Here is a 24,294-nt window from a genome sequence, read left to right as displayed (position 1 = left end):
GAACCAGAGAATCTTGATTCCATTCTTAACCTGATTAGGATCATCTTTTTACCCAAAACATTGCCCAGCAAGGGCCACCGCGGGAAGAAAAAGTAACACAAGTAACTTTAAAGCATTCTTTCAGGATGGCTCACTAATATTATTACCTTTGATATGGAGGATGGAAATCGCTCCTAGAGATTAAGTGGCTCTCTTAGGCAACGTTTCAAAACAAAACAAAACAACAACAAAAACCTGGGTAGAATATAATGTCAGAATTTAAATATCTTGGCTCGGTTTGTCCAGCCTTGGGTGGGACAGACCTGGATTGCAGTCTGTGTTCTGCACTTCCTAGCAGAGAGAGCCTGGCAGTTCCTTAGTTGCTGCGTGTTCTGGTTCCTCGTCTGTAACAGGGAACGTGACGGTATGCACCCAGCACTGATGCAAGAAGCAGGTAACAACATCATGCAGGTGAATGATCAGCATACCTGATCTTAGCACACCCTCTGACCCATTAGAAGCAATTAGAATTACTCTTCATTACTGGGTTTGGGGCTTGGGGTTTTTGTTTGTTTTTGTTGTGAAAAGTTGATAAGCATCAGGCCCATCTGGGTCTTGAGAAGTTTTTTCTTGGACATCAATCGTTGGCGTTGTGCACCAATGGCCGAGAGCTAGTCTGGCTTCTTGCCATATCACATGCTGCTCCTGGGTGATTATAATAACGAGTATCAATGACATTGATTCTGTGGACTCTCCTGCTCCCTTTGGCCACCTTCATCCCAAAGCAGTTTTTGAACTCCTGCCATGATGATTAATATTCTACTGGTATAACAGCACATTATGTTGATCACTCTGACCCAAATGTGCATGAAAACATTAAGGCTTAATTTTATTTAATCTGATATTTGCTAATGGCAGCAAGTACTTATTTCTAGAGGAACCAAAATTTCAGTCTGCAAAAGGACTATTAATGTGACCTGCTTTCGAGGACCACAAAGTTCCGGTCCTAATGTTGTCAGAGGCATTTAGTGCGGGGCTAAGAACCCTACAGGCTGGCTACATTCACAAAGTGGGGTTTGTAGGGAGCTATCCATTACATACAAGAATTGATTATATAGTTTTCTGCTTTTTCTTCCACGAGCATGAGATGACTACTCAGACTGGATCAAACCTCTTACCATTAGGTTATGCTTAAAATGCTTAGACTTAAAAAATAGTGATTGTTTTTTTTGAGAGAGAGTGAGCAAGCCATGAGTAAAGGAGAGGGGCAGAAGGAAAGCAAGAAAGAGACAGAGAGAGAATCCCAAGCAGGCCCCACGCTGAGTGTGGAGTTCCATGTGGAGCTCAATCCCATGACCCTGGGATCATGACCTGAGCTAAAATCAAGAGTCAGACACTCAACTGACTGAGCCACCCAGGACCCCAAAAGTAGTAATGTATATATTTTTTAAATTTAAAATCCAAAGATGAAAATCCCAAACGAATCTACCATAAAATATAAATACATTTTTTCAAACAAATTCTGTACTCAGAAGGATGTGTATTTCTGAAACAAAAAAATCGCAATACCTCTTCTCACTCACCTGTGCTTACATAATTTTTAAGTACTTTTGGTGTCAGGTTGATTTATTATAGTTATTTATTATAGTTGTACATATATCCTGAGCAGCTCGCTGAGTATAGTGGTAATTTTCTTACCTTCAGGTGGTTGGAAGGAATGTGTAGGATTTTTAGAAGGTTCTCTAGTGGCTGAATCTTGAAAATGTTAACTGAACTGTACCCTTCATGGCTTCAGTCTCAGGGCTACTAAAGTAAAAACTGGTGTTCAAAGAAAGAAAAATGAAAGACCAATAAACGGTAACAAATAGGCCTTTTTCCACCCAATTGAAAGTCTACCACATATAACTTCAGACAACTTACAGGGAAAACTGGGGAGTTTTCAGCAATAAATTTGCTAATGTTAAGGAGTTTCTCTTTTCTTTTTTTTAAATGTTTTTATTTTACTTTTGAGAGAGAGTGAGGGGGGGGGAGGGGCAGAGAGAGAGGGAGACAATCCAAAGAAGGCTCCAGGCTCTGAGCTGTCAGCACAGAGCCCGATGCGGGGCTCAAACTCACAACCCGCGAGATCATGACCTGAGCCCAAGTCAGAGACATAACCGACTGAGCCACCCAGGAACCCCAGGAGTTTCTCTTTTCTAACTCAACTTCATTTAAATCCAAACATATAGCCAAAGTATCTTAAATTCTTCCCAAATGTGGCTGACCATTTTTATCTATGTGCACATGTGTTTAGGGGATTAACTAGTTTTAGAATCACGACCAACTCTCCACGTGATGCAGGAGAGCTGGGAGTAGTGAGCGTCCTGCTGCCCTTGGCATGAGAGGTTTATCAAGCAGGGGGGATTTGCTCTGAGAATAAGGGGTCCTGTGTTCCCAAAGTCGAGATGGTCTGCATCCAGACAGAACTGAGAGAGCTTTAATTCTACCTGCCTCATAAATGCACCAAACAAGATTCCCCGGAGACAGTCTGGAAGCTCATGATGCACTTAGTGTTTTCTGCCCAACTGGAAGAGAGGAGCTCATGGGGCTTTTATTATCCAGGTACCATAATTGATTCAGGATTTAATGCACTTAGACAAACCTTTCTGGTATAGTGTCCATGCCAAAATGTACTAAGATAGCCAGCATGGTTTTGAAATGTGCCTTCAAAGGGCAGGGTGGATTTTAGAAAATATAAAATCTCTAAGTTAGGTGTAAGCAGATTAGGGATAAAAATCCCATTTTCACTTATGAGACCTGTTTGCGTACTTCCCACAGGCTGAGCACTGTGTGAAACACTGGAAATCAGGAGTGGGTAAGGTTTTGTCTCCCGCCCGCCACCCCTGTACTTTACCGTGGCAGTGGAGTGAGTAGGAGCGGCAGGAGAAAACCAGTAGGTGCCATGGTTATTCATGCTGTTGGTGCAGCAGAAAGGAGGGGCACAGTGATTCTATCTCAGAGGACCATGAGGAAGCCTTCACGAACAAGTTAAGCGTTCACTTTTGGCTTTGTTTATGAAAGCTCAGCATGCCCTTCCCCACATGGCCATACTGATCCATACAAGCCACACAGTATGACCACGCTGTGCTTATAAGAGACACAGAGCCTATTTTTTAATTCCCTTCTGGTTCAGTGGCTGGTATTAAAATGACAGAATATGTTGGTGAGTGTTCAGATCTTGCTAGATCTGCATCCCCAGTCACAGCTTTGGACGTCTGAAGTCACATGTAGCGTCCTCGCAGCCCCGGGTTCCCCGTGGCCTCCTGCAGCTTCCTCCCTTCTGCTTCTGGGCCTGGAGGACCAGCCTGAGTGCCAGCCTCCCTCCTATTCCGACAGGCCCTTAGGAGTCTTAGCCCCAGGAGCCTGACAGCCGGCAGCAGGGGGACCCCCTGGCTGCGTCCCACTAACCGTGCAGACTTCGCACCTGCTCTGCATACGCCCACCGCAACAGCCCCTTGGACACAGCCCGGCACCCCGTTGATGCTAGGCTCCCCTCCTCTTCGGACCTAAAGAAAACCCTGGCACGAACTGGCAGACCCGACTCCATGTTCCCCCTGCAGGTGGTGGAAAACCAGCAGCTGTTTGGTGCGCTCAAGACCCTGCTGGAGGACCTGCACGCGGAGCTGCGGGAGGACGAGCATGCGCGGCGGCGGCTGCAGCAGCAGTACGCCAGCGACAAGGCCGCCTGGGACGTGCAGTGGGCGGCGCTCAAGTGCCGCCTGGAACAGGTACCTGCCCGCGGGGTCTCCCCTGCCCCAACTGTGGGGCCTCCGTTGTCTGGGCCAGGTGGGGAGAAGGCACAGTACCTCGGATCCAGGGTGGTCCTTGTCCAAAGAGATCATCGACCCCGAGGTGAAAGCCTGGAACAGCTGCAAGCTCGCTCGGTCGCTCACTCTCTCTCCTTAAAATTCCCAGCCTTGGGGCGCCTGGGTGGTTCAATCCGTTAAGCGTACAACTTCAACTCAGGTCATGATCTTGCAGTTTGTGGGTTCTGTGCTGACAGCTGGTAGCCTGGAGCCTGCTTCAGATTCTGTGTCTCCCCCTCTTGCTGCCCTTGCCTGCTCACGCTCTGTCTCTCAAAAATAAACATTAAAAAAAGTGTTTTTTTTTTAAATTCCCAGCCTTTCTGAGACACCTTTGTCCCCCTTCCCAGTCCCTCTCCCGAGAAGGAAACAGTCTCCACTGAACGCCTTTGGCCAGTAGCATTTATTTTCCCATTCTGCACTGAACGAGGCGGTACTTAGCCCCATCGAAGGATGGCCCAGCATGAAGTGGTGATCAGAACACGCTGACACAGTTCAGACAGGAACAAAGAAAATGCAGATTGTGGCTTAGTTATCTCTGGAAAAGGAAAACATGTGCATTCCTTTAGATTTCTCCAAATACTGAAAAGAGCTTGTAGACCTTCCACTACGTGCCCTGGAGGTCTGATCAGTTTCGTGTCCTTATCTCCCCTGGAGGAAATGGAGGCCCAGAGGAAGTGTCCGGTCTCAGATCATGGAGCCTTCAGTGCTCAGAGAACAGGGTCCTGCCTGCACCCTCCCAACAGAGCAGAGACTCTTTGGAGATTTTAGACCAGGGCCATGGTTGTTAAGGTCAGACTTCTCCAGAAACATTCTTTTCTTAAGTGTTTTCTCCCTGGAAATCCTTAAAAGCAATGTCACTTCCTGCCCAGGGTCTGCTCACTCAGGTTGTTTCTCCAGATCTCTTCCAGCCCCTTGATCATCATGGGAGGAAATCTGTGCATCTTTGATAATCTACTTTCTAGGCCCTATTTTGAGGCAAATCTTAAACTAATTAAAATTTTATATGAATTGGCCAAGTCATGAAAGACAAAGAAATTTTCCCAGAATGGAGACATCTTCCAAATGGCCTTGATAAGAGATGAAAGGGCCTGTCATGTCAAAAGCAAACAGCTTCCCTGGTACCCACAAGTTCAAATGCATTGCCAGCTGGCCCAAGGGAGCATCGCTATCAGGTTCATAGCCCTAGGTAGAGCAGAGACACAGCCTTCTCTGCAGAGGAAGCAGCAAAGCATAGCAAAACCAAAGCACCAGGCCAGGCTGGCAGAGCTGCTGACCCAGTTATGAATCCTGTCTACCTGCCCGGTAGGAGATTCTTACTAGATGCTCTGGTTTATCTGAGTGCACAGCCTGAAGCGTCCGCAGTGGAGGAAAAATGAGTAAGGATGCTCTTTAAGCCTATTTTAAAATATGTTTGTGGGGGAGAAAGCTAAATATTTTCAAAGATGTAAGTGTAGGTGTAGCTAAAGAAAGGAGGCCTAATCTTTGAGATGAGCCGATTTCAAAATATTTCATCTTTGTTTTAGAGAAACCTGGCATCCACCCACACATGTGCTACACATAAAGCCTCTGGAAAAGTCAATAACACTGAGAAATAAAAATAGGACTTCAAACCTAGAAGCAAGGCGGTACTAGGTAAAGATTCATCTTCCGCCCAAATCGTTGAAGAAGTTTCTGACACATTTGCAGCCCAGGAAGCAGTGAATGCAGGCCGAGTATGGTTCACTTATAATCCCCCCGTCTTTACTCTCTTCTACTTAAAAGCAAAACAAGTGAATTCTATCAAAAGTTAAGTATTTTCTCTCCGTGAAGGCCATGTGGTGTCAATGCCCATGTCTGTGATTCCTTCACTTAACTCCCAACTCACACCTTGTTCTAGATGCCATCAAATAAGATGTTTCTTGAAGGGGCTGTCAGTGCAGTGGGAGACCCAGACAAGGGCGGCAATTTGTAATAGTGTGATAAGTGTCCCATGAGGCCTATATGCAGGGCTGCCGGGGGGGTGGGGGGTGGGGAGGGGGATGCAGAGCCCACACCTCAGCCTGAGGTTTCAGGGAGGGGGTGTTCATGAAAGTGCTGCTGCTTAGCAGGAGTCTTGGAAGATGAATAAGAGTGGGTACATGGGAAAAGAGAGAAAGGATGTTTCAGACAAAAAAAGGCACAGTGAAGAAAGGAGCATAGTACATCTGAGGAGCCGCACCTAGTCAGGTTATGAGGGAGAGGAAGAATGTGCAAAAGATTGAAACAGAAATCCGGACTGTATCACGGAAGTAAAGCATTTTGGATTTACCTTTGCCAAAGATTGTCCCGACTTCAAGGAGGAGGATGGATTAGAAACCCAGTAGAATTGAATAGAGTAACATGGTTCCATCCATAAAATCCGGGGGTCTGCCGAACTGGAATGGGGAAAACATTCACTAATCTTTTGCTAAAATGTATCATATTCTGCAGCAACAGTAAACTTCCAGTTCCTTCCTCCTGTCCTCTGCTGTTGTTGCCCCAGTTTACTTCTACACTTTCTGTAAACACACATCACGTTGCAACTGTTTTTGCTTTAGGCACTCAGTAATACTTTAAAGCAATTAAGGGGCGCCTGGGTGGCTCAGTCGGTTAAGCGTCCGACTTCAGCTCAGGTCATGATCTCACAGTTTGTGAGTTCGAGCCCCGCGTTGGGCTCTGTGCTGACAGCTCGGAGCCTGGAGCCTGCTTGGAATTCTGTGTCTCATCCTCTCTCTGCCCCTACCCCACTTGTGCTCTGTCTCTCTCTCTCTCTGTCTCTCAAAAATAAATAAATAGATAGATAGATAGATAGATAGATAAATAAATAAATAAATAAATAAATAAATAAATAAATTTTTAAAAAGGGGAACATGAGTTTGGGAGCACCTGGGTGGCTCAGTCGGTTGAGCATCCGACTTCGGCTCGGGTCATGATCTCACGGTTCGTGGGCTTTGCACTGACAGCATGGAGCCTGCTTCAGATTCTGTCTCCCTCTCTTTCTGCCCCTCCTCCACTCGTGCTCTCTCTCTCTCTCTCTCTGTCTCTCTCTCTCTCAAAAATAAACATTTAAAAAATGTTTTTAAATAGGGGAAATGTGAGTTTTTATTTGTACTTCTGTCATTTCCAGTGTTCTTCATTTTTTGTGTGTATAAGTAAGAGTGTCTCTTAGTATCGTAATCCTTCTGCCTGAAAACTTCCTCCATCATTTCTTGAAATACAGGTCTGCTGGCAATGATTTTTTTTTATTTTAATTTGTTTAAAAAGCATCTTTGCCTTAGTTTTGAAAGATATTGTTGCTGAGCATTGAAGTCTGTCGAGGTTGACCCTTTCCCCCTTCAGTCCTTTAAAGATGTTGTTCCATCATCCTCTGACTCAAATAGTTTCAGAGGAGAGGTCAGCTGTCATTCGTGTCTGTGTACCTCTGGGTGTGGTATGTTTTTCTGTCTGCCTCCAAGGTTTCCTGTTTGGTGTTGAGCAGTCTGAATATGATATGTCTAGATGGAAGTTTGTTTTTTTTGTTTTTTTGTTGTTTTTTTTTTAATGTTCATTTAGTTTGAGGGAGTGAGATAGTGCGAGCAGGGGGAGGGGCAGAGAGGGAGGGAGACACAGAATCCGAAACAGGCTCCAGGCTCCGAGCTGTCAGCACAGAGCCCGACGCAGGGCTCAAACTCACGAACGGTGAGATTGTGACCCGAGCTGAAGCCGGATGCTCAACCGACTGAGCCACCCAGGCGCCCCTAGATGGAAGTTTCTTTGACTGTTTGTTTTTGGTATTTAATCTCATGGCTGTTTAACGGATATTTATTGTGAACTGGTAGGTCCCACTGCTACTCCATCACCAGTGTCCATACAGGGGCCGAGGACTTAGGGACACGTACCTGCCCTCCAGGAACTCTGCAGAAGGAAGACAAGATAGGGTGGTAACCGAGTCAGGAAGTGGAGCTGAGAAGCAGATGAGAGGAAGCTAAGCGGACTCACTGCTTTACATTCCGTGTGACTCTGTCCAATGCTCCTAACTAGGACTTTAAAACTGAAAATTGTTTTTTCCATGAGACTGGTCAGATCTGGGCTGAAACATGTCTCCAGGGACAATATGCAAACGTGCTGAGATGTTCTTCACCTGTTAATACAAGACTGGCCAGGGATTAAGGTCTAAGTCTTTTCTCCTTCCCAGCTGGAAGAGAAGACGGAGAAGAACTTGGGAGAACCAGGCTCTCCCGCCGACAGCAAAGGGGCCTTCAAGAAGGAGAGGGAGACGCACCAGAAGCTCCTCGCCGACAGTCACGGCCTGGTTATGGACCTGCGCTGGCAGATCCATCACAGCGAGAAGAACTGGAACCGGGAGAAGGTGGAGCTTCTCGACCGTCTAGACCGAGACCGGCAGGAGTGGGAGCGGCAGAAGAAGGAGCTCTTGTGGAGAATAGAACAGGTAAGGAGCACGAACAGGGAAGAGGGTACAGACAACTAAACTGACCTGGAAATCGGAGCACTTAGGGGAAAAAATAGATGAGCCTACTGCGAGGTCCTTACTACATCAGGATGTTCCACGGGCTTCCAAAGGAAGAGGAAAAAATAGCAGAATTTCTAGTGTGGGAGATCCAGACCGGGCCCTGCTAGTACACAGATCTCATCGCAAAGCTTGTAGGTAACTTCCTTGTGTGTATACGTGTGGGAGGTCTGTGGTCAGGGCTTGGGGGGGGGGGCATTTTAAAAGAAGTTAAAGACTGAACTTGAAAGATGAGGTTATTTCAGGTCTTATTAGGTGATTCCTGCAAGATGCAAACTACCTTTGAAGTTGGCCACTAAAGATGTGGTCACAGTCACTGCTCCAACTTGAATGGAATTGCTGTCCATTAGGAAAGAAATTGCTGAATCAAGTTGGAAATCAGGCTGTTTGCACCTGCTGTGGATCTTGCTGAGCTGTGATTAGGTAGGACCGTAGTCGGAGAGGGAGCTGGTAGTTCATTGCCTTCAGCTAAACAAATGATTCCAACACCCAGATGAATTCAGCGGGGGATGGGGAGTTGTTTTTCTACCTTCCAGATAATAGAAAATAAGTCTACATTGCGTCAGACTTAGGACGGTTTGCATAGTTGGGGTCATGCCTGAGTGATGCACAAATTAAATTTTCTCATTAAACTGATGAAGGCTTGGAATTCTTCCCTGGATGGAGTTTTACATAGCGTATGTGTATTTGTTTATTTATTCCAGCCAGGCACACTTATAAATTTATGAAGCCTCAAGGAAACGTATTAATCAATAGGAAACCAAGTTCAGGAAAAATAACATTACTCTATTACAAATACCCATACTGCTGGCATTTATGTGGGAGCCTTTTGAAAACTGTGCCCTATCATTCCAAGATGTGGTACCTGTGTTATGCAGGTGCAATGGCCAGGGTTAGTTTCTGTATACTGTCTGGGAGAGAGAGAAGGTGAACGAGCTAAAAAAAGAAAAAAAAAAAGCCAGGAGCCCTTGGCTCAGAAAGCGTTGAGAAGAGGGGCACCTTGGTGGCTCAGTCGGTTGAGCACCTGACTTCGGCTCAGGTCATTATCTCATGGTTTGTGGGTTCAGCCCCCGAGTCGGGCTCTGTGCTGATAGCTCAGGGCCTGGAGCCTGCTACGGATTCTTTGTCTCCCTCTCTCTCTGTCCCTCCCCCACTTGCACTCTGTCTCTCTCTATCTCAAAAATAAATAAAAATATTTTTAAAAAAATTTTTAAAAAGCGTTGAGAAGAAAGCACAGTGCAGATAAAAAGGAGCAACAGTTCCTCCCAGATCTGATTACTCACACAACCGAGCCACCATACTGATATCTGATGTGGCTCCTTTCAAAATTCCCCAAATTCTGTCAAAGGAAAGGTGACCACTTCCTGTTTGGCCTAGAAATGCATCGTTTGAGAAGAATCTTCTGCATTAAATCCCCTGTGCGCCTGTGCTCTGCTGAATGGATCAGCTGTTAGGTAGAAGTGGCAAGAGCAAAAATAGCATGTATTCTTGCAAAACGGTCATTGATTTATCACATCCAGCTTCAGCTAACCAGGATCTCCGTAACTCCAGGCACCTTGTTACCGGAGAGGTTCCCTCTTGGCCTTCCCTCCAGGAGCACTCACTGTGTCCCACCTGTACCACAGTAAGGCCGTCAGGATCCCTGCCATGGCCCCTCTGGGGTCCCCTTTGGCTGTGAGCTATGGGCTCCTTGGTCTTTGCATTGCTGCTTTTTAGAAGTCACACCCTGGCTATCATTTAAACAAGCTGTTAGGGTTTTACTTGGGGGAAGGAAGAATTCCTAGTGAGGGAAAATATAGTAAGACATCTGATGATATTGAGCTTTTGAAGAGTTCGTGACCAGAGAAGTGCAGGTGCCCCATGTTAAGAAACTGTATTTTGAAAGATAAAAGCGGGCATGTGCTTGCTGAACCCCGTTTCCGACTCATGTCCGTATTCCATGTCGGGACCGCAGCAGTCCTACCAAGCCGACAGCCTCAGAACTTCAGTCCTCAAGGTTAACGTCTCTGAACGTAATGGATTCAAGACACATGGGTTCCAGGCAGTCATCTGTTCCTGAAATCTGTGTGGTGGCTCCCACCGGCTTTGTACAATGATCTCACTGCTGTTTTTAGAAGAGGATTTGTTGCCAGTGAATGATGCTTCAGATATGCGGTTGTGGCTTTCAAAAATAAATCTGGCCTTTTCCCACAAATAGTCAGCATTTTAAAAGACAATTTTATAAACCTTGGTACCCAATCCTGAAAATTAGATAAAGCAGTTATAGGCGTTCTCCGTAAAAGAGGAAAGTGACTGAAGTGTGTGTATGTGTGGAAGCTTTGTTTATCATTCATTGAATTTTTAGCCCCGCATTCCATAGATAAACAAGAAATAGAAGTGAACATTCTTCATAACGTATGCTCTTGACATTTGACTACTTGGTGAGCCACGTAACCTTGACTGTGATCACCCTAACACAGTTGGTGAAGGAAGTGACACTAAATCCATTTTCCACTTTCAGAACACATGCTTCATACTCGTCCGGTGTCGTTAAATTCCGACATAATTTCTGTGCCACATGAGGCATTTTATATGATGGATGACTGTGGGAATGTGGTTAAGGTCATATAACACATATCATCTATCTTATCAACGTCTCTTGTCCCGGTCCAGATTTGACTGGGTGATAGTTAACTTTTATGGAGTCACACTACATTTCTCCTTAGAATTAAGTTCCCAGTTAACACGCAGATGATATAGGACCCGCCGCTGTACTAAAGACCTAAAAGAAGGACCCTGTGTCGTTCCGTTCTCCTTCCAGTAACTTCCTTAAATCAGCCGCTTCTACACCCTGAAAGGCCATTCTTTTAAAACCTGCTCACAAAGTGACCTTTTTTTTCCTTTGACCGTTTGGGTAAGGTGACACCTTTGAAGGTTTATTGTTTCCTGTATTACTTGAAATGCAAAGCTTTTCCGTTTTCTATTTGCACTAAAAGTTGTCCTGCTGCAGGATTCTAAGTACAGTAGGTGCTGATGGCTCGTTTGAAATGACTCTCCTAGGAAACCCGATCCTTTTAAGGACCCATTATTCTATTACAACACCCCAGAGGCATCTTACAGCAGATACCTCCAGCTAAACCCATTCCAGTTCATTTTTAGGAAACCTAACACTTCCCAGCTTTAGTATACATTGCTTCTGGCCGCCTGGGTTTATTTTTGAATTCCCACTTTGCTGAGTTAGAATGTGCTGGTTCAGAGCTCTCCTCCTTAGTCATTCTTTCCTCCCCTTCACACACACCCGCGGAGCACATTTACAGCTTCGAATGTGATTCTTGTGTTTTAATTCTCACCCAGAATAGCTTAGGGATGATCACGTGTTGAAACTCAATTGCGCTGACATGCGTTAGATGAATAAAAAAAAAAGCTTTCGTTTTTTGTTGTTTTGTTTGTTTGTTTGTTTGTTTGTTTGTTTTTTGGTTTTGGGGTTTTTTTTGTTTTTGGGTTTTGGGGTTTTTTTGTTTTTGTTTTTTGTTTTTAAAGAAAACGTTAGCATCTTTAAGAGAACTGAGAAGAATTGTGTCTTGGGGTTGAGAGCACAGGGGCGTAGCTGAAACCCAGAGCGATTGGCTTGTTCGCTAATTCAGCTGTGACCCGGCGTCAGACTCTTAACATTTAAGCTCTGGCTACTTGCATCTCCATCTTTCTCAGAAACTGAAGATAATCCACCGCCTCAGAAATTACTAAAAATGAGGAAGAGTCCCCTTGTCCCCATTCTCAAACGTTGACTTTGTTCCTGACGATGCAGAAGCCACACATACCTCCTGCTCATGGATGAAGGCTTCAGTGAGGACCCAGAGGTGTAGCTGGTGAAATGGGCTGTTAAAAAAAAAAAAAAAATTAATGCTTCCAAGGGAGTTTTGGAACTTCTTGGCACCCTACTTAAGGACTGGAAATCTTCCTTCTTTGGAAAATCCAAATGTCACTTTCGCCCTTCAGATAGTTTTCTTGTTCAGAACAGCAGCCAACGTGGTAAGAGCGTGTGAGCAGGTCACCCAGTAAAGACCCCGGTGGAGACACGTAGGTGGAAATATCCTCAGGCCTCAGTTACGCTTTCTCTACCTGTTTTGGAAGGAAGGCGGTGAGGAAAGCTCCAGAGGGTCCAGGGCGGAGCCGTCCATTAGGGCTTCTCCAGGGAGTGAGCACCATTTCTGCACACCATTTCTCTGCCTGTCACTGTGAGTTCACATTGACTCCCTTCCTAAATGGCTCCAGGTTGTTAGTTCTAATGCCGTAAATAGGCAAGACGTGTATCAGTGCACCCAGGCCCGAGCGAGGTCAGTGGTGGTCATCTTGCTGACAAGCATTGAGTTGCCCAATGGGCCTGGCCCCTGGTGGGCTCGCCTTTCTTGTGGCCCCTCCACAGCAGGAAGCCGTGCTGTCCCCATTTTACAGATGACGACACTGAGCTGAGGAAACCAGCAAGGCACAGGACAATGGCTCCAACTCAGACCTCCCTAACTCCAGGGGTTCCCGAGTTTCTCAAGTCAGGCAAAAAAAAAAAAAAAAAAAAGGATGGCTCTAAAGTATGTGGCATATTTTTCTTGTTTTCAGTCAGATCCAATCTTTAATCGACTTTATAGCTAAGCTTTAACCCTCTCAAGCAAAGTGGAAGTTACTTTTGACACCCAGTGGTTACAACCCAGTTCGATCACTTAGGTTACATAGGGGACCTAAATGACAGTATTATAATTAGGAAACCTGCTGGTTAGGAAAATCAAATTCACCCTCAGAAATTTGCTGCCACTGATGGTTTTCCATTGAGTGTGCCTTAAGTTCTGAAGGTATAAAGGGAGTTCTAAATATGTCACTTAACAGTGTTCAATTTTTTAAATAAATATATAATTTCCTGTGAGCAGTTCGCCAAGTTATATCCAGTACTCCAAGTTACACATAGGAATATATATATTCTCGTCAGAAGGAGTTGGCTTGTGTGTATAGTTAATGCAGATTTTCCAGTCCGGATAAAATTGTGATTTTTTTTTTAAATAAAAGCATCTGTAATGTCGTGTTACTTTTGGAATTAAGGTCAGACCTTTAAGAACATATACTTCTCATAGTCTTTCCAGTGGTCCCAAATGTAATTCCAAACTGGGGAGAAGCAATGGTCTTAGGGAGAGCAACAGAGGGAAAGGTGAGGCTAACTGCTTTCATTTTTAAAACGCTCAAGTTGCAGAAAGAAAACAGCCCCCGGAGAAGTGGCAGCTTCCTCTGTGATCCAAAAGATGGCAACATCCGCCCCTTTGCCCACCCGGGAAGCCCCCGTATGCCCCGCCCCTTGGGGATGTGGCCCTGCGCAGACACAGACTCTACCCCATTTGAAGACCGGCCGCTGTCCAAGCTGAAGGAATCGGACAGGTGTTCAGCACGGGAAAATCTCTACTTGGATGCCTTGTCCCTGGATGACGAGCCAGAGGAGCCTCCGGCCCGCGGGCCCCAGCGGGAGTTCAGGAACTGCCTCCCCCAGGTCGGCTTGGGATTTGGGGTCCGGTTAACTGCTGCAGGCCCCCGGGGGGTTGTCAGGAAACCTGGCCGTGGGGTCTGCAGGCTCCAGGGCTTTGCACATCGCAGCCTCTGGGTTGAGTACACAGGAAACGTTCACAATACCAAGAGCTTGGCTTGGTGATCCTGACCCCAGGCTCCTAGCATGTGCTGTGTTCAGGTGCACTCTGCCACCGCGTCTCGGGTTTGAATGTGCAGGACTGTGTCCTCTGTGAATGAACGGTCTCCCATGTGAGCAACTCCAGTGAAACACAGGAGGAGACAGTTCAATCTGGGAACTATAGGTCTTCAGCCTCTCTTTAAATCATAGCAGCCTTCTGATTCTAAACTTGCTGGTAGCAGTAAAATCTGTTCTAAAGAAAGCACTCGCGTTGGGAACTAGTGAGTGTCACTAAACAATGACAAACTATAAATTCTTGCTCTGTGCAAAGGGGAAGAAAAATCCAACACTTAAAAGCCATGCGTCAATTAGATCAGCAAATCTATGAGGTAAGCACTGGGCTGAAATTTCCCCGGTGCAGCATCAGGTTTTTCTGGTTACCCCTTTTCAAAACCTAGGTTTTAAAACCGGGTTTGATTTTAGGAATTAGTACACGTGGGTCAGTTTAAGAGTTGCTGTACCTGTCATTGAACCTGTCCCAAACACTTAACAGACTTCAAAGAGTTCTCGTCAAGTAGTGTTGAAATGTGGGTCAGTTACACTTGAGTCAGGTGTCTGTGAGGTCAAGTACCTTCTCAGCGGTATGTAGCCAGGTGGCATGACATCACCAATATGCCACCCTGTTTGATCTATCAGCAACCCCCACAGTGCAGCCGCACAGCAGAGAGAAAGCAGACCAGGGTCGGGAGCCTGCCCTGTCCTAGCTCCAGAGTGACCGTGGCCCCACATTGATGGGTACAAAGTGGGAGTCGTTGTAAGTTCACCTCTCATTCCGAATGGCCACGCTCACAATCAAGAAAGTGCTCACGCCTAAGGAGGTTGCATCAACTTCTACAGTGAGGCTTAGCCCAAGGGACATCAGTCTCCTAACTTCCTCTCTTGGGGCCCGATCTTCCCTTCGCCCACCTCCTCCGTTCTCTCTCTCTCTCTCTCTCTCTCTCTCTCTCTCTCTCACACACACACACACACACACACACACACATTCAGATGTATTCAGGTCATTACAAAAGCCAGCTTTGAAATTTACGTAGTTAGAAGTCCTTTGAGGAAGCGCAGAAGAGCCACTTCCTTCACGGTGAAGTTTAAAGCCAGTTTTTCTCACACACGCGGGCTCCTCCCTGGACTGCAGGAGCTCCAATCCCTCATCACCCTGTGGGTTCTGGTTTTATTGTCGTACCTCGAAGGGCTGGGGGGCAGTAGCTCTCCTGACCGAAATTTAGCACATCGAAGGTGCCTAGGCAGCCAGTATTAACTGATTCAGACGATCTTATTTCTTCTTTATAGGAAGAAGAAAATCACAAGGGAAATCTTCAAAGGTAAGTAAGCTTGATGAAAACAGTAGTTAGGCTACTGGAATGAAAACCTCTTGGTCTTAAAACTCTCTCTTGTCACTGCAGTCGTGATAACACGGTCTTCAAAATGACTTAAAGTAAGACTTCTGAATAACTAGTGGCTTTATTATTATTGATTTCATCAATATGGTTCTTTTCTATCATTCACCACGGAAAAGCCAGTGACATGCTGTACTTGTGTGGGCATTAGTGTCATGGTGAGAACGGTTACAGGTGTGTGTTGTGTATAGAAAGGAATGTTGTGTTCAGTGGGTTTGGAAAAGTCCACAGAAACCCCTCTCTTGTCATTTAGTCTGGAAAGCCTCCCTCTTGATGTGCTGTGAGACATTTTATATACCGTGCATTTAAAGCTCTCCCAGGAGGATTTATTAAGATACTTCCTGGCCGTTGGGGCGCCTGGGTGGCTCAGTTGGTTAAGCGTCCGACACTTGATCTCAGCTCAGGTCTTGATCTCAGGGTCATGAGTTCAGGCCCCTCATTATTGGGCTCTTTGCTGGGGGTGGAGCCTACTTAAAAAAAGAAAAAAGAAAAAAGATATTTCCCAACAGTGAACTTTGAAGTAAATACAAAGTAAGTGATGTTGGTGACGTTAGTTATGATATATTTTAGGTCATACAGGTGGTAGGATGTATCTGAAACAACACATCCAAGCAAAATTTGTTTATTTTTAAACATTAAAAATACACAACTGTGCGGAAAGTACAAAGATTTCCCGTACACAGCCCCCACCCCCAGCCCCACACACGCGCTTTTTCTTTATAGATGAATACATGCTATTTCCACCACAGGAAACTTCTCCCCAGGGCAGTTCGCAGTTTCCAGATATCCTCATCCCTGGTTTTCCTGTAAACTTCGAGTCCATGAATTATTGCCTCCTTCACATTTTGCCCTGTATCAGTTCATCCCAAACCATCCAAGACCACGGAGGTGCCTTTCTGTCCTTCAGGCTCTGTCTCGTCCGGTCGTTCTCGGACAGTCCAGGGCCGCATTCGAGAGTGAGAGCCTGGTTTCACATGCACTCCTGCCTCTCACTGGCTCTGTGCCTTGGGGTGCGTTAGGCAACTGCCTTGTGCCTCAGTTTCCTCATCTGTAAACAGGAGGTGTTTCAATTTCTTTACAGCTTAAATGTGTTACTACACGGAAAGCAATGCCTGGCACAGACTTAAGAGTCAACAAAGTTCAGCTACCTTCCCAGAGCTCCTCCCTGCCCAGGAGCTCTTAGATTTTATCTTATTTTTTAAGTGTTTTTTTAAAAAATTTTTTAAGGTTTATTCATTTTTCAGAGAGGGAGAGAGCATGGGGTGGGAGGTAGGGACGGGGTGCAGAGAGACAAGGAGACATGGAATCCCAAGCAGGCTCCAGGCTCCGAGCTGTCAGCACAGAGCCCAACACAGGGCTTGAACGCACAGACCGTGAGATCATGACCTGAGCTGAAGTCGGATGCTTAACCGACTGAGCCACGTAGGTGCCCCTAAAAGTTTATTTTTTTTTTAGTCATCTCTACACCCAACATGGGGCTTGAACTCGTGACCCCGAGATCAAGAGTCGCATGCTCTTCCTACTGAGCCAGCCAGGCTCCCCTCTTACTTTTTATCTCAATTGCTGTTGTTAATTTCAAAAGTCATGCATACTTGAAAAAGTTAACCTTAAAATTAAAACTTAAATAGCACAGCACCAGAAATATTATTAAAACTTACACATCAATATGTCCGAGGTAAGAAAGTCCATGTGTCCTCCCCGTCCTCCCCTTTTCCCTCTTGCTTCTAGCAGTTTCGTGTCTTCCTCCATACTTTGTTCTGTGTGCCTTCACACACTGGCGTGTATTCCAGATGTGTTCTGGCTTTATATCTGCTTCACCTTGCCCTCTGCTAAGGCTGGTGCGGCCCCTTTCTCCAGCCACATCACCTCTGTTCCACGATATCCATCCAAACCCTTGAGGCACAAAGTCCCCACACAAGTGCCACTGACTTAACTCTGAGAGTAGTTCCCTTATGGGCAGAAACTGGGGGCTAGACAAGCCATGTCCGAGAAACGCAGAAAGGATTGGGGTTTCAGTGCCTATAGAGTACTTCCGGCCGGCAGTGAGAAGCGTTCTAAAGCTCATTATTCAGCAGCTCCTTGACTTGGCCGGAGGCAAGAAGAGGGAAGTCACACTTACCGGAAAGCTTAATACCCCTAGTGATAAATCAACCCATCCCCTCTTGTTTCTTTTTAGTTTCAATGCTAGTTATAGCCAGCTTTCTGTTATTCACAGGGCCATGGGAGAGTTCATAGATGATTTCTCACACACACAAAAAATACCACCCACTTTTGTGTCTAGTGAGAAATAACAAGGTAGAAGACCTAGTGCTATCATTTGTAGCCTGCTCTTTTACCCCAGGGTGGCGACCCCAAGAGCATGTGACCCCAGGGTGAGGGCAAAGCCACCCAGAGCTTTACATGTTCTGTGGGCCAGTCCTTGTGGTACATAGACCCCAACTCTGGCCTCACCATCATGCATGGATTTTGCAGTGGGGTGGCCCACGTACTCTCCACCTGGGACCCGTTGGGCAGCACCTGTGCTGGTCTAGAACCCTAGGGATTTAAACTTCTGTTCGTGGTGTGCAGATATGAGTATGTCCCATGAGAAAGTGGTCTAGCTGCAGAGGCAGTGAGTCTGCACACTTCTTCCCTCCCCTCTACCCCATCAGGAGGGATTTCCGACCAGGGGGTCCAGGCCTGAGCTGGCAGGCACAGCGAGTCCCAAGCCTCCTTCCTGGCCACCACTTCTTTGCCCTGGGGGGTGGGGGTAGGAGGTTGACAAGCTGCCTGAGCACTCTAGCAACCTCCTGTCTTAGCATTTTGGAATCCCCAGCACCTCATACAGGGCCTGCCCGGGCATACAGGTGGCGGTCGGTAAATTCATACCAAATAGAAATATACAGAACGAAAGCACTGATATATTGAGGCATCTACATCCAAATCCACATCGATCAGGCCGCACTTATCCCAAACTGGCTGTTCCTTTAATTCACCTGTCTTTACCCTCCTGGCGTGTGTCTGTGTGTCCGAGGGAGTCTTCCTCTTGTTCAGGAATACGGGAGGGAGCAAGAACAAAAAGTAGGCTTGGCCCTAACGGAGGGAGCAGACAGGGAAGGGACAACTGAACCCTGTTGGTGGATTTGGACAGGACCAGATGGAATTTCTGTTTGAAGCGGTATTTGCAAATTATGTGCACATCTGTCCCACCTTCCACTTCCCTGCTTCCTTCCACATCTTCCGTTTGGCCTCTGCAGATTATGCTTGGTACAGTTGAGCCTTGAACAACACGGATGGAACTACACGGCTCCACTTAGTTGTGGATTTTTTCCAGTAAAGACAGTATACTACTGTAAATGTATTTTCTCTTCCACATGGTTTTCTTTTCTCTTTTTTTTAAAGTTTATTTACTTTTGAGAGAAAGAGAGAGAGAGAGAGACAGAGGCGTGAGCTGGGGTGGGTCAGAGAGAGGGAAACACAAAATCTGAAGCTCCAGGCTCGGAGCTGCCAGCACAGAGCCCGATGCGGGCTCGAACTCACAGATGGCGAGATCGTGACCTGAGCTGAAGTCAGACGCTTAACCGACTGAACCACCCAGGCGCCCCCTCATGGTTTTCTTAATACCATCTTCTCTTCTCTAGTTTCCTTTATTATAAGAATACAGCCTTTAATACATACACAAAATATGCGTTAATCGACTGTTTATCGAGAAGGCTTCCGTTCGACAGTAGGCTATCAGTACTTAGGTTTTGGGAAAGTCCAAAGTTATATGTGGGATGTTGACTGCGTGAGGGCCGGATCCCCTAACCTCCGTGTTGTTGCAGGGTCCCCCGTGCTTCCCAAGAAGCACATCCAGTAGAGGATGAGGCTGGTGGGTGAGCGGGACTTGGGATTATAGCTCTGATGTTGTGGTGTCCACCCCCTGCCCATATGCCATTAGCTGGTGTGGGATCAGGATGGGGCTGTGTTCCTGTCCTACCACGAGCACCTGCCACAATGCCTAGAATTCTGGAAACTCCTGGTAGGTTAGGAATTGAAGGCACTCATCAGCCAGGTTTCCCTCTTCCTGTGGAGCATCCACAGGCCAAAATGAAACCATTCCAAAGTGGCTTTGGAGCTTAGCTCTGACTTCCCCGGAGCCCAGCCTCCCACTTGTTCCCATAGTATTTGAGGGTCGCCTGTATTAAATTCTGACTAACACAAGGCTTCCGGAACAACTCCAGAGCCACGAAGAGTCCGTTAAACATCCGCAGGGGGCAGCTCAGGAGAGCAGCTAGAAGGTGTCCCAGTCGTTCGGGTGGTAGAGACTGACGCACAACAGGCACCTGTCTGGTGGACAGGACGCGCGTGTCGCCTGTCGCGCGGGGTCAGGGGATGGCGGGTCAGCTGACGCCCTCTTCTCTCCCACTTTTCCCAGGGCTGTGTCCGTGTCCTCCATGTCCGAATTCCAGCGTCTGATGGACGTCTCTCCCTTCCTGCCAGAGAAGGGCCTGCCGGCTGCTGGCAGCAAGGAGGACGTCACCCCGCCCCTGTCTCCTGACGACCTGAAGTACATCGAGGAGTTCAACAGCAAGAGCTGGGACGAGAGGCCCCCGGAGCCCTGGGCAGACAGGACCGAGGGGGGGCGGGCAGGGGACGAGGCCGGCGCCGAGTCTTTCCCCGACTCCTCCTGGTACCTCACCACAAGCGTCACCATGACCACGGACACCATGACCAGCCCCGAGCACTGCCGGAAGCAGCCTCTGAGGAGCCACGTGTGCACCGAGCAGGCCGGGCTGCGGGTGCTGCATAGCCCACCCGCGGTCCGGAGGATGGACAGCATCGCGGTGGCAGGCGGCGAGGGCAAGGGCCGCTCGGAGCCCGAGGGCCCGTTTCCCACAAGCAGAGCCAGGGGGGGCACTGGAGACTCAAAGGGAGGCCCCTCAGAACATGTGCTTAGCAGGTGGCCTTGCGCCCCCTCCAGACACCCCCGAGACTACGTGGAGGGAGGGCTGCGCCCCCTCGAGAGTGCCCTCTGCGCCCCCCTGGGTTTTGCGTCCCCCCTGCACGGCCTACAGATGTCCAAGAACATGAGTGATGACATGAAGGAGGTGGCCTTCTCCGTCAGGAACGCCATATGCTCTGGTCCCCCCAAGCCTCCTCTCAAGGACATGGCCTGCCAGACCAACGGGTCCCGGACGACAGGGACACAGACCGTCCAGACCATCAACATCGGCCTGCAGACCGAAGCCCTGCGTGGCAGCGCCATCACCAGCAGCCCCCACAAGTGTCTCACGCCAAAGGCGGGGGGTGGTGCCACGCCCGCGTCGTCTCCTTCCCGCGGCCTTAGGAGCAGGCAGGTGGCCCCTGCCATCGAGAAGGTGCAGGCTAAGTTCGAACGCACATGCTGTTCCCCCAAGTACGGGTCTCCCAAGCTGCAGAGGAAGCCCCTCCCCAAAGCTGAGCAGCCAAATAGCAGGACCTCCCTGGGGCTGGCCCAGAAAGGGTGCAGCGGGTCAGCCTGGGCCCGCTCCACCACTACAAGGGAGAGCCCCGTGCACACCGCCATCAACGATGGCCTCTCCAGCCTCTTCAACATCATCGACCACAGCCCCGTGGTGCAGGACCCCTTCCAGAAGGGGACGCGGGCCGGCAGTCGGTCTCGCTCAGCAGAACCTCGGCCAGAGCTGGGCCCAGGCCAGGACACCGGCCCCGATTCCCGGGGACGGTCCCCGAGCCCCATCGGGGCTGGCTCAGAGACGTGGAGGGAGGACGGGGGAGAGGGCACGCCCTTGAGGCAGGACTTATCCGCTCCCCCTGGCTACACACTCACCGAGAACGTAGCCCGGATCCTCCACAAGAAGCTGTTGGAGCATGCCTTAAAGGAGGAGAGGAGACAGGCCCCCCACGGGCCCCCAGGTCTTAACAGTGACAGCCACATGGGAGACACGGTCAAAGCTGAACCAGGGTCCATCGAGGTAATGAGGCTGAGTATTCCAACCCTCACCCTACTAGCTCTTCTGTTTAAATGTCAGGAAAACACATGTAAACCGGGGATTGTGCTAGGTCATCTGACTTCAAGAATCTTTGTCCATAACGGGCTCTTGTGAGCTCGCAAGATACAGAGTTTATGGGAGACTGGAATAGGCAGAAACACAGGCCCCGAGCCACTTCTAAAGAAAAGTTCTTATTATTGTCCTCAGCGATCTTCTGAGGACAGTAAAATGAACTTCTCTTAAAGACACAGCTCAGGGTTTGATTCAGGTTCTCTCGCCTGGTCTAAGTGATGGATGCTCATCTGTCCATCTGGGCTTTTCACGGGGTGGAGCGGGGGTGGGGGGGTTATAATTCGCCCTCTTTCTCTGTGAATTTGTGTCCTAGAAATGTGTGTGTGTGAAGTGTGTGCTCCATCCAGATCTTTAGCCACGGTAACACAAGAGGTGTGCCAGAGCGGGTGTGGTGGCGTGGATGCTAGAACGTCCTTCGGCAGGAACGTATGAGAATGTCTGGGTTCCAGTGCTGGCTTCAGTACAGAATAGCAGTCCTCTGTGCCCCCCCAAATTCCGTACCCTCTGCAACCATGAATCTCCCTAGCAGTAACCAGGTGAGACAGACAGATATGATCAAAATCCTGTCTTCAGACAATGTGATTGTTACTATTCCCCTTTGCCTCACTTATTATCGTCATGTTATATATGACCACGCATAATGTCAGCTGTTACTATTATGCGATTATTATTACATCTCCCTTAACACTCACCAGTCGACCTTGAATTTTGTTCTTTTTTAAAACATTTTTTTAATGTTTATTTATTTTTGAGAGAGACAGAGACAGAGCACAAGCATGGGAGGGGCAGAGAGAGGGGGAGACACAGAATCTGAAACAGGGTCCAGGCTCTGAGCTGTCGGCACAGAGCCCGACGCAGGGCTTGAACCCACAAACCGCGAGATCATGACCTGAGCTGAAGCCGGATACTTATCCTACTGAGCCACCCAGATGCCCCTGAGTTTTGTTCTTTTTTACTTAAGTTTATTTTATTTATTTTGAGAGAGAGAGTGTGTAGGGAGAGATGGCGGGAGAGGGGCAGAGGGAGAGAGAATCCCAAGCAGGCTTCACGCTCAGCGCAGAGCCCGACGTGGGGCGCAAACTCCCAAATTGTGAGATCATGACCTGAGCCAAAATCAAGAGTCAGACACTTACTGAGCCACCCAGGCACCCCTGAATTTTGTTCCAATGCGTGTCCACATATAGTACGTCCATACCAAACCACGTTAAAAAAAAAAAAAAACAATCCTCATTTCCGCCTCGTTTCCACTTCAAGAATGAGCAAAACAAAACAAAACCTGACGGTGATGTTGGGACTGGAAGGGTGAGGGTGCCAGCCTCATGCCGTGAGGAAGCACGTGCTCTTCACCCTCAGTGAGACACTGTTCGGCCAGTGAGCCCACGTGCAGACTTGAGGGTGAGGCTCACTCACCACCAGCCTGGATGGACGGACTCCACAGCGTGCAATCCAGATACCCATACCCATTCTCCAAGCAAGGCAGCCCCTGCAGACGGCATGGGTCCGAGGGGAGAGAAATACGCTCCCTGGGCTACCCCACTGCTCTGCTGCTATAGCCCAGGCAGCCCTGGCTTCCCAGGCGAGGAGAAGGGGCAGGTGTATCTCCTGTATCGCCTACCGCCCCCCATTTGCCTCTGGGGGAGAAGGATGGTTCCCAGTCTAACCCACCAAGGAGTATTCAACCCAGAATGCAGAGTTTAAATCTGAGGTAGGTCAAACCATGTCAAATGGCCAGCGACCTACAGAAATGGCAATGTCTTTCATTCAACTTAATATTGATAGCATATCGGCCATGTTTCAAACATATGAGGCTCTGTGATAGTTGTTGTATTGGTAGTTGATAGTATTGACAAGAACAAATACCATGGTTGAGTGTTCTCGGGTGACAAATTGTGTCTGCTGCGGGCTTCTGTTAACCCCCATCCCTCCAGGGCCCTCAGGTAAGTGACTCTGACTCACTACTGCAGAGAGTTTATTTGTGGGAATGTCCTACCTTCTTAGGGCTCTGGAGGAATCAGTTGAAATTAGGCTCTGTCCCAGAGCATTAACTGGATATGTCTGCAGTGCCCAGTAATATTAGTAACTAGAAATTAATTTTTAAGAACCAAAAAGGGCTCTGAGTTGCAGTGAATGCTCCAAGCCGTCTATGATAATAGAAGGACAACTGCTTCATGGGTAAATCACAGTTCTAAGGCATGAAAATGGTTTTATCAGCACAGAGCTATGCCCGCCCCTTGCCCCTCTGGTCGTATACAAAGTTCCCATTTAGATTTTCTTCTCCCTGGCTGAGCTTGCTGCAAACAGGTGATTGGCCAATTGGTAGGGAGCACAGCACATTTTTGGGGATTCAGAACCTGTGTGGAACACTCACTGGCAGAGATTAAATGTTTGCAGGCTCTTTTCCCTTTTCGGTTGGAATTTTGCGTGTTCTAGATTCCAGTGGAATTAGTCCTTGTCTGAATTGACTTACTGTATTCGGCCCATTGAAACCCCTTTATGTAGTAAGTAGTTCCGGGCTTTCATTTCCAAATCACCAGGACTAATGCTGATTGCCAGCCTGCCCTGAGCACCCCGCTCTGTGGACCCTTCCTTGAATGTTCCCTCAGACGCCTGCACAAGGGAGGGGGAGGATGTGGGCTTCCCGGCCGGAGGCATGATGGGAAATCTCCCTGTCTTTTCTTGCTTCCACCCCATGTCTCCGTTTTCCCTCTTTTTTTATTGATTTTTTAAACAGTTTTTTTTTAATGTTGATTTATCTTTTGGGAGAGAAGGAGAGACAGACAGAGCGTGAGCAGGGGAAGGGCAAAAAGAGAGGGAGACACAGAATCCAAAGCAGGCTCCAGGCTCTAAGCTA

General features: G+C 47.9%; 1 protein-coding gene across 4 annotated transcripts in view; it reads left to right on the top strand.

Annotated features, from left to right (window-relative positions):
* MTCL1 (microtubule crosslinking factor 1) overlaps window positions 1–24,294 on the top strand; it is a 128,944-nt gene that overhangs the window by 100,584 nt on the left and 4,066 nt on the right. For all 4 annotated transcript variants that reach the window (XM_042961516.1, XM_042961515.1, XM_042961513.1 and 1 more), the window contains 5 exons: window positions 3,579–3,746; window positions 7,996–8,250; window positions 13,535–13,831; window positions 15,311–15,342; window positions 19,814–21,353. In XM_042961516.1, the coding sequence (XP_042817450.1) occupies window positions 3,579–3,746; window positions 7,996–8,250; window positions 13,535–13,831; window positions 15,311–15,342; window positions 19,814–21,353 (2,292 nt within the window). The remainder of the gene's footprint in view (window positions 1–3,578; window positions 3,747–7,995; window positions 8,251–13,534; window positions 13,832–15,310; window positions 15,343–19,813; window positions 21,354–24,294) is intronic.

Source organism: Panthera tigris, chromosome D3, assembly GCF_018350195.1.
Source record: "Panthera tigris isolate Pti1 chromosome D3, P.tigris_Pti1_mat1.1, whole genome shotgun sequence".
NCBI classification, from domain to species: domain Eukaryota; kingdom Metazoa; phylum Chordata; class Mammalia; order Carnivora; family Felidae; genus Panthera; species Panthera tigris.
Note: the sequence above shows the minus strand (reverse complement) of the source record. Positions and strands in the feature narration are given on the sequence as shown.